This window comes from Ursus maritimus (genome assembly GCF_017311325.1).
Source record: "Ursus maritimus isolate PB19 chromosome X unlocalized genomic scaffold, ASM1731132v1 scaffold_X1, whole genome shotgun sequence".
NCBI classification, from domain to species: domain Eukaryota; kingdom Metazoa; phylum Chordata; class Mammalia; order Carnivora; family Ursidae; genus Ursus; species Ursus maritimus.
This window is the reverse complement of record NW_024423319.1, coordinates 40,506,955-40,516,009: the sequence shown is the minus strand read 5'-3', so window position 1 is coordinate 40,516,009 and position 9,055 is coordinate 40,506,955. Positions and strand designations below refer to the sequence as shown.

The window sequence follows — 9,055 nt, the reverse complement described above, 5'->3', positions numbered from 1 at the left end:
TTTTTTTTTTTTTTTTTTTTTTTTTTTTGCTTGGTCTCTACAGCTAAATGTTTGTCAATGTTATTGATATTTTCAAAGAACCAACTTTTGGGGCACCTGGGTGGCTCAGTCAGTTAAGTGTCTGACTCTTGATTTGAGCTCAGGTCGTGATCTCAGGGTCGTGAGATTGAGCCCCGCATCAGGCTCCACGCAGTTTTCTGTCTCTCCCTCTGCCCCTCCTCCCACTCACATGCTTGCATGCTCTTTCTCTCTCTCTCTCAAAACAACAACACCACCAACAACAACAAAGAACCAACTTTTAGTTTCATTGATTTTCTATTATTTTTCTGTCCTCCCTACTTTACTATTTCTTTTCTTCTGCTTACTTTGGGTTTAGTTTTCTCCTCTTTTTCAACTCTCTTAAGGTAGAAGGTTAGGTTACTGATGTGAACTCTCTTCCTTCTTAATATATGTGTTTACAGAGATAAATTTGTCTCTAAACACTAATTTAACTAGATCCCATAAGTTTGGATATGTTGTATCTTCATTTTCATTCATCTCAAAATATTTTCCAATTTCCCTTGTGATTTCTTCTTTGAAGCATTGGTTATTTAGGGATGTTTGATTTAATTTCCACATACTTGTGAGTTGCCCAAATTTCTTTCTGTTATTGATTTCTAATTTCATTGTGCTCAAAAAACCCCACATGCTTTGTATGATTTCATTTCTTTTAAATTTATTGAGGCTCATTTTATGACCTACTATACGGTCTATCTCAGAGAACGTTCCAGATGCCCTTGAGAAGAATGTATATTTTACTGTTGGTAGGTAGCATGTTCTAAAGATTTTGTGACTACTTAATGTCTACTTAGTTTATAGTTGTTCAGGTCCTTTATCTCCTTGTTGATCTTCTGTTTAGTTGTTCCAGCCATTACTGAAAGTGGTGTATTGAAGTGTTCAAGTATTGCCATTGAATTGTGTTTCTCCTTTCGATTCAGTCAGTTTCTGCTTCCTGTATTTTGGGGTTCTGTTGTGAAGTGCCAGCACCATGCTTTTGTGATGGTTGGAAGCTCTAGTGAAAAGTAACACTGACACACTGACCCCGTCAAACTGGAAATCAAGGCATTTTGAAGTTTTGTTTTCTAGCATCTTGACTGCCACGAGGAACAATAGGGTACTGGTTAAAAACATGGGCTTTGTAGTCCCTCAGACCTGGGCTCAAGTCCAGGCTGCCATTTATGACTCATGTGACCTTAGATAAGTCACATAACCAGGGGCGCCTGGGTGGCACAGCGGTTAAGCGTCTGCCTTCGGCTCAGGGTGTGATCCCGGCGTTGTGGGATTGAGCCCCACATCAGGCTCTTCCGCTATGAGCCTGCTTCTTCCTCTCCCACTCTCCCTGCTTGTGTTCCCTCTCTCGCTGGCTGTCTCTATCTCTGTCAAATAAATAAATAAAATCTTTAAAAAAAAAAGAAAAAAAAAGTCACATAACCAAATGGATCAGTTTCTTCCTCTGCAGAATGGGGATAGTGACAGCACCTACCTCATTGGTTTGTTGTGAGGATTAAATGGGAGCGTGTGTGATGACCTTAGCCTATGTTAGTGCTTGCTTGCCATCTATCACTCTGTCTGCTGCTACCAAAATGAGCTGGCCTTGTCTGAGTATATTCTCCCAGATGACATGGGGAAGGGCCCCCAAAACAGTCTACGAGAGGGAAGCCATTTAGAGAGAATGCATTTCATTTGCTATGGATAATTCTCAGATGTACACATGTACAATCATTAAAAAAGCTGTTGACTAGAACATTGTGTAGCAGGCAGGCTGGCCCTGCATGAATACAGAGAAATAACGAGGTGTGAGGAATTGGAAGAGTGCTCCCCCCACCCTCCTCCCACATCCGCATATCCCAGCCTATGTCCCATGTACTTTATACATTCAGATGCCCAGAATATTACTAGTAGTGCTTTTATTCTTCTAGGGGTCCTTCCATGACAGTCCTCTTTGAAATGTGAAATTTCAGGCACTGTATGTGGCCTGTTCTGCATTTTCCCACTAAGGCATGGTAACTGGTCAGATCCATCTCCCCTGCTAGAAGAGATCCAACGGAACCCAGGAGTAACAGAGCACTGGGGATTGGAAAGGCTCTGAGAAAGGCGGGGACAGGGGGGCAGGGCCAGTTCCAAGGGGTACATAAAGCAAATTTCACTTCTTTTTCTTTTTAAAGTACGTGGACAGCTGACTTTCAGACCAGACATACCCGGGTGACAGCCCAGCTGTACCCAGGTGCCAAGGTGCTCAGCCCCTCCCCCATCACCCCATGCCTTTTCCCATGGGGCTGTTCTCCTCACTCTACTTTGAGGGTTGGTGGCAACGCGACTGCCCCTTCCCCTAACCTCTAGCGGCCAGGTAATGCTCTCTGTCAGTACCTGCCATCCAGTGGCGCACCAGAAACGCCAAGGGAGCTCAGCCACGGTCCTCGGCACCAGGGCTCATCTGTTGATTCTCTTTCTGGGTTTAGATTACATGCACAGCGCCCACCGCCCTGTCCCTGGGGGCCACCTGGGGAAAAAGGAGAGTAGTTATGTGGGCAGCATGGGCACCAGCCCCAGGAAGTCAAGCCGCGCCGACTCTGAGCTTGTCAGCTTTTGCTACCTCCACATGCGGGAACAAAGGAAGGAGCAGGAAAGCCGGACAGATGTCAACGAGAACTTAATCTTCTTTGAGGAGACCAGGCCCCGGACCAAGTCTGACCCCACGTCCAAAAGCTCTGGCCAGGGTTACGACGTGATCCCCGATGACTTTGACGCAGCCAGCCTCGACCATGAGCCTTGCGCCAGCAGGGCCCGGTCCTACACCTTGGACAATTCCCTTGGGGCCGAAGCCCTGAATTTCTACTGTGACTCTTGCAAAGCCAAACTCCAGGAGCAGCTGGGCCCTCGCAAAGGTGGGAGGCCTGGCTCCTCTCGTGACAATATGGTAGACTTGATGTCCCTCCCACCCCCTGGGAGTGAGGAGGAGGAGGAGGAGGAAGATGAGAGCACTTCGCTGTTGCCTGCCATCGCTGCCCCCCCTCCCGGTTTCCGAGACAACAGTTCCGATGAGGATGACCCCAAGCGCCGGGCGGTCCAGAGCCAGGAACAAGGACGCCACCTGCGTGGGCTCCTGTATGATGAGATCCCAGTGACACTGATCGACAGCGTGCAGACCCGGACAGTCCGAGACCATGCCCAGGAGCTAGATGATGCCCTGGTGTCCACTCTGCAGGCTCTGGAAGCCCTGGCAGCCTCAGAGGATGGACCACACCCCCCACCCCCACAGACAGCAGGTAACAGCCCGTTCCTCCTCCCTCTTGCCTCCCCTTCCTTCTCCTGGCCAGGCAGGGCCAGCGGGTGATATTGCTTCTTCCCGACAGAAGTCAAAGTCACCGTGGTGTGCCAGGGCAGTGGATGGCCAGAGGTAGTTCACATAGGGTCAGGGGATCAACGACGCTGTGTCAGGGACCGGCTGCTCAGCTCGAGCTAGAGCTCTGGCTCTCACCATTCCATCTCTGGAAATGTCTTGCAGGTGGACCCCAGGGATTGGGGCCATGACAGCTACGGAGCCAGGCCAGGATGGAGGATCAGAGCAAAACTGTGAGAGATCTAGAAGACAGGCAAAGAACACCCAGCATTCACATGACTGGAAGAAAAAACAAAACGACCAACTAACCACTTAGTGACCTGGGATCAGGGGAGCCAGGAGCCGTCACTGCTGAGGGCTGAGGGCTGAGGTCCTTACCTTGCCCAAGAGCAGGGGCTCCCAGTCAGATGCACTCAAGTCCTGGCTTCGTCACTCCCTTTCAGTGTGGCCTTCGGCGAGGCACTTAACCCTCTCCGAGCCTCACTTTTGTCATTTCCAGTGGGTCTGATAACAATAGTCCTATCACGGAGGCTTGCTGTGAGCACGAAATGAGATCATTCGTGCAAAGCGGGGCCTAGCGCCTAGTCAGGAGTAAAGCTAATAGTATCGATCGTAAGTAGTAGCTCTTCATAGTTGTTGTTCTTCGGTGGGAGAGCCATACGACGTGCATGCTGTTCCCCATTACAGACACACGTACACCCGTCGTGTAGCCAAGCACGCGTGTCAGACTGCACCCCTATTCACGATACGTACCTCCATACATACACATCTTTAAAAGAACAGATAAACGCTACGGCAACAGCAAAGGAACAGTGAGGAATAATGCGTATGAGACAGCGTGTGAGGCAGAGGGGACGTGTGGACAGAAAAGAGGAAGAGATTGGGGTCAGAGGCAGCCTGGCTGACCAGGGATCATCCCAGCCCCTCCCTTTTTCTGTATGCCAGGGCATCCTTGGTGGTGGCAGCCGGCAACCCTTTAGCGCCCCCCCCCCTGCCCCGGGGGCCAGCATTTCCCTTTGCTTAGAGTCTGGAGCGCCTAGCAGCAGCCTCAGCTGTAGGCAGGCCTGGCCAGAGGAGGAGGGCCAGAGAGAGACGGGCCTCTCTCTGCCAGCCTTCTTCAGGACAATTGACAAACATTTCCTCGCTATTGAATCTAAAAATAGTGATGATTAGCATGTTGTTCTGCATGCGCTTTGCATGTTAATTTGCCGTCAAACTGCCCAGTAGATCTCCTCTGTGCCTCTTTTGTTTCTTTTTCGGATTCCTGCCCTTCGGGAGCCGCTGGCAGCTTGCCTCCCTCTGTCCCTCCCCCTGCCCGCCCCCTCCCCCTGGCCGTCCTGGACTGACCGACCGGCTTTTTCCCTGGCTTCATATACTGCTGGCTGCCCTTGCGCCCCCTCCCCGTAAACTTTCCGCATACGCCTAGCAAAAGGACTTGATTGGAGTAAGTGCAGCAAGCCGCTCTCCCTGTCCCTCCAGGTCTGATTGTGCTGGCCACAATCACCCCCGAATCATCGCTGGACTCAGGCCACGAAACCAACTCTTCGGAGCTCACGGACATGTCCGAGATGATGTCTGCCATGAAGCAGCACCAGAACACCACCTACTTCCTGGCCCAGCACCTCAACAAGGAGAGCCTCCTGGCTCGCAAGGACCTGCCCTTCCGGATCCAGAGCTGTGCGGCCCAGGCTGTCCTCACGGCCCCTTACTCTCTTGGGCGCCCAGATCCCAACCCCGCCCTGCAGCCAGCTGTCACAGGCCAGAGCCCTGGCCCCCCTGGCGCTCGGAGGAAGCTGCCCCCGTCAGAATCGCAGCCACCCCAGCGGGAGCGAACCTACGCCCTGGCCATGCACCCGGCGTTGTCCCCACAGCTCAGCGAGCAGAAGAATCTGAGCCTGCTGTCCCCAGTTCCCGAGGACAAAGGGCCTGGCCACACGAGAACGGGCCTGGAGATGTCACTGAGGGCAGCCACACCATCCCTCAGTGAGGAACAGGTCTCCGAGCTAAGGGAGAACCTGCCCAAAGAAGTCAGGTTGAGCCCCAAGCTTCTCCTAGACCCGAAGGGCAGCGTGACCCCAGCTATCATCTCGGCCGCCCTCCAGCAGGTGGCTCACCCTAAGAGCCTACCTGCCCCTGGCGGGGCCATAGTGGGCCCTCCCAGCAGTGGGGAGAGAAGGCTGGAGGCCAGCACGGGGAGGCCTGAGGTCAGCATGGCACGATCAGAAGTCAGCGTGATGAGCAGCAGTGCCAGCAAGAATCTGAAGTTCAAAATGAGCCCCGGTGCTCCAGAGACGTCACGGAATTCCCAGCAGCCTCTGAGCGCAGAGGTCTCCTCTGGCTCCAGAGCGCCCACAGGTAGCCGGGCTGACAGCCTACACCTCTCCCCACAAGAGGACCGGCTGCCTGTGCAAAGCTTCCCTCCTAAAAGCTATCTTTCACGAGTGAGTCGAGAGTCCCTGAGCAAGCAGTCTATAGGGGAGGTGGCAGGCAAGGCCGGGCCAGAGGGGTCTAAGCCCACCCTGTACAAGCAGGGCACTGTCTCCAGCCAGGCGGAGAAGGGGCAGCTGGAGAGCATGCCCCAAAGCAGCAAGATCGAGGAGACCAGTCTGGTGCCCCGGGCCAGCTATTCCATGGCCCTACAGAGCCCCAGCTGCCAGTCACGAGGCCACAGCCCCAGCAGCCAGTCCCGAGGCCAGAGCCCCAGCTGCCAGCCTCGAGGCCAGAGCCCGCTGAGGCCCCAGGCAGCCAGCCGGCAGGTGAGCACCATGCCCTCCAGGAAGCTTGAGACAACCCTGGATGGAGCCCACTCGGCCTCCGAAGGCCCTGCAAAGCCCAAATCCTCCCGAGGGCCCTTCCGGCTGCGCAATTTATTCTCTGCCACCTTCCCAACCCGCCAGAAGAAGGAGACCGATGAGCGGCAGGCCCAGCTGCAGAAGGTAAAGCAGTATGAGCTGGAGTTCCTCGAGGAGCTTCTGAAGCCCCCCAGCCAGGGGGAGCTGCCGGGCACCGAGTACCTGCAGCCCCCGGCGCCCGGCCGCTGCAGCTGTCAGCTGCGCAGCAGCCCGGTGCAGCAGGGGCCGGGCATGTCCCGGGAGCAGAGGCGCAGCTGTGACTGCAAGCGCATCTGCCGGGGGGGCCGGCCTCAGCCCCCCCAGACGCCCGTGCCCGGCCTCCGGGGGCGGGAGAGGGACTGGGGCCCCCTGACCGAGAGGCAGCCGGAGGCAGGCCCGGGCCTGAGCCTCAGCAGCCCCACCAACGCGGGGCGCCTCCGCTCCACCAGCCTGGAATCCCGGGAGTGCCGATCGGACCCCGAGAGCGGCGTGTCCTGCCTGACCACGTGTGCCTCAGGGGGGGAGTGTCTGGGAGCTCCCAACTACAGGAAGCTGATGCGTCGCTACAGTATCAGTGAGCTGGACCAGGGCGACAGGGCCTCGCTGACCTCAGACATCTATCCACACCCACCCCTGGGCATGCTGCCCAGGGAGGCCAAGGAGGTAGAGGCAGGCCTCCCCCTAGGCTTGGGTCCCAAAACCAAGTCCCTGGAGTCGCCCACCCTGGGAGACCCCTCCTACGTCCAGGTGGCTCCTGAGACCAAAGGCCCCAGACAGATGGCAGTGTTCTCTCTGCCAGAAGAGGTGTACCGGAAGCCCGCAGATCTGGACGAGGACAGCGAGAGCGGCAAATGCTGCTCCATCCGCTACTGCTTCTATTACCGCAAGTGCGACATGGCGGACGACGGCAGCGACGGCAAGGACGAGCTCTCCTACTCCATCCCCATGAAGATTCTGCCCGGCATGAAGTTGGACGAGCAGGTGGTGCCCGTGGTGAGCAGGACCCTGCAGGTGCTGGATGCCGCCGCCTGCAGCAGCGGCAGCCCCGACGCCTCCCGCACCCAGGAGATCGACCTGCGGGTGTCCACCTTCGAGGGGAGCCTGGCCAAGATCAATGCCCTGCGGGCCCACGCCTACGGCCTGCCCGACGGTTTCCTGGCCGCCAGGCTGGACACCAACGAGCTGCTGACGGTCCTGCGGCAGTGCGTGGCCAGCCCTGAGGCCCGCGCGCCGAAGCCCTACGTCTCCCAGATCTCCGAGTACAAGCTCGAGCTGGCTCTCAAGTTCAAGGAGCTCCGGGCTTCCTGCCGCCGCGTGGCCAATGTGGACAAGAGCCCGACTCACATGCTGGCGGCCATCACGGGCAGCTTCCAGGTGCTGAGCAGCCTCATCGAGACCTTTGTGCGGCTGGTGTTCATCGTGCGCTCCGAGGCCCAGCGCCAGGAGCTGCTGGCCAAGGTCGAAGAGGTGGTGAGGAACTACACCTTCCTGCTGCGTGCCGCTGAGGAGTCCACCACCCGGAACCTTAGCCAGCAGCAGCAGCAGCAGCAGGCGGCAGCAGCTGTCGCGGCGGCCCCAGGGCACCCCCCAGGCTCCCCGACTTCAGCGACTGTTATGAGCACATTCACCCGCTCCTTAAAAACCCTCATCAAGTAGGGCACCCGCCCAGGCCTGCTCCCCTCCCCCAACCACGGCCCCAGGTTTGAGCTTTGTGGTCTTTGCGTCTTGTGGTGAGTGTACGTGTCTGCCCGGCCAGTCGGGGTCCGAGGGCCTTCAGTCTGCGAGGAGTGAGAACTCCCCGAATGGAGGCTGTCCCTGAGGGCTCCGGGCAGCTGCCACCCTGGGTATCCTCACCCCTTCCCCGGCCTCTGGTCATCACTGTGAGGGCCAAGGCCCCTCGTCACTACGCCTGCCTGCCACGCAGCTGGATTTTCTCTCTTCTTTAGGGCTGACAGGTGACATCAGGCTCACCTTCCTGCTCCATCTGGGGGCCAGCGGAGCTGGGGCCTGAAGCCAGCAGGCCCGCAGGCCTTGAGCTCCTCCTGGCATCTGCCGCCCTCCCCAGAGCAGTAGCGATAGCAGCAGGGCACGGCGCCCAGCGGCGGGGAAGGGCGCTCAGCCCAGCTGTGCCCGCCCACCCTGGGCTCACACTCACTCGGCAGAAGCCACCCTAGAGGGCCTGTGCCCAGGTGGCAGGTCTGCAGAGAACAGCCACCACGCAGGGCTGTCTGCAGCCAGCCCCACAGGCTGGCGGCCTTGGGAGCCCTCGCCCCCAGGCCCAGTAGCTCCACACCAGCCATCCCCAAAGTGCCCTGTCCCTCACTGATGGGCAGGGTGGCTCAGTCCACTAGGGAGCAAGCATCTGGGATCACCCCACTCGTTCTGGGTAAGGTACCTGGTGATAAACGTCTGCCCTGGGGAGACCCAGCGCAGGCCTCGGAGCCCGCCCAGCCCAGTCCAGCTCAACGCCGGGGCTGGCACTCTAGGCGTGCGGTTCCTCTCTCAACATCTACCAGACAGACTGTCCTTAGGAGTTTGACTTAGCTACGGATTGGGGATGGGGGGGTGGGGGGAGGGGGGATGGGGGAGGGGTGGGGGGTGTTGATGACTATATCTTAAACTTCTGGAAGCTAGCGTGATATGTTAATCCTGAGTATATGCTTTTGGCTGTGTATTGACCCTGTGGATTCGTCTCTCTAAGAAAAGAAGCTGAGCGCCTTACCCGGTGCAGTCCTGCACCTCTCTCTCTCTCTCTCTCTTTCTTTCTCTCTCTCCAGAGTCATCTGGAAGGGAATTCACACTGTTTAGCATCCTCCTTGACACACATCTACTGCTGCCACCACCC

General features: G+C 56.8%; 1 protein-coding gene and 1 long non-coding RNA gene across 2 annotated transcripts in view; one reads left to right on the top strand and one right to left on the bottom strand.

Annotated features, from left to right (window-relative positions):
* LOC121102551 overlaps nt 1-9,055 on the bottom strand; it is a 42,463-nt gene that overhangs the window by 4,446 nt on the left and 28,962 nt on the right. The window contains exons 2-3 of the long non-coding RNA XR_005834636.1: nt 3,518-3,621; nt 2,407-2,539 (exon numbers count right to left, since the gene is read on the bottom strand). This is a non-coding gene — a long non-coding RNA (uncharacterized LOC121102551). The remainder of the gene's footprint in view (nt 1-2,406; nt 2,540-3,517; nt 3,622-9,055) is intronic.
* FRMPD3 (FERM and PDZ domain containing 3) overlaps nt 1-9,055 on the top strand; it is a 60,960-nt gene that overhangs the window by 50,509 nt on the left and 1,396 nt on the right. The window contains 2 exon segments of the mRNA XM_040629389.1: nt 2,499-3,305; nt 4,859-7,776. Of these exon segments, the coding sequence (XP_040485323.1) occupies nt 2,499-3,305; nt 4,859-7,776 (3,725 nt within the window).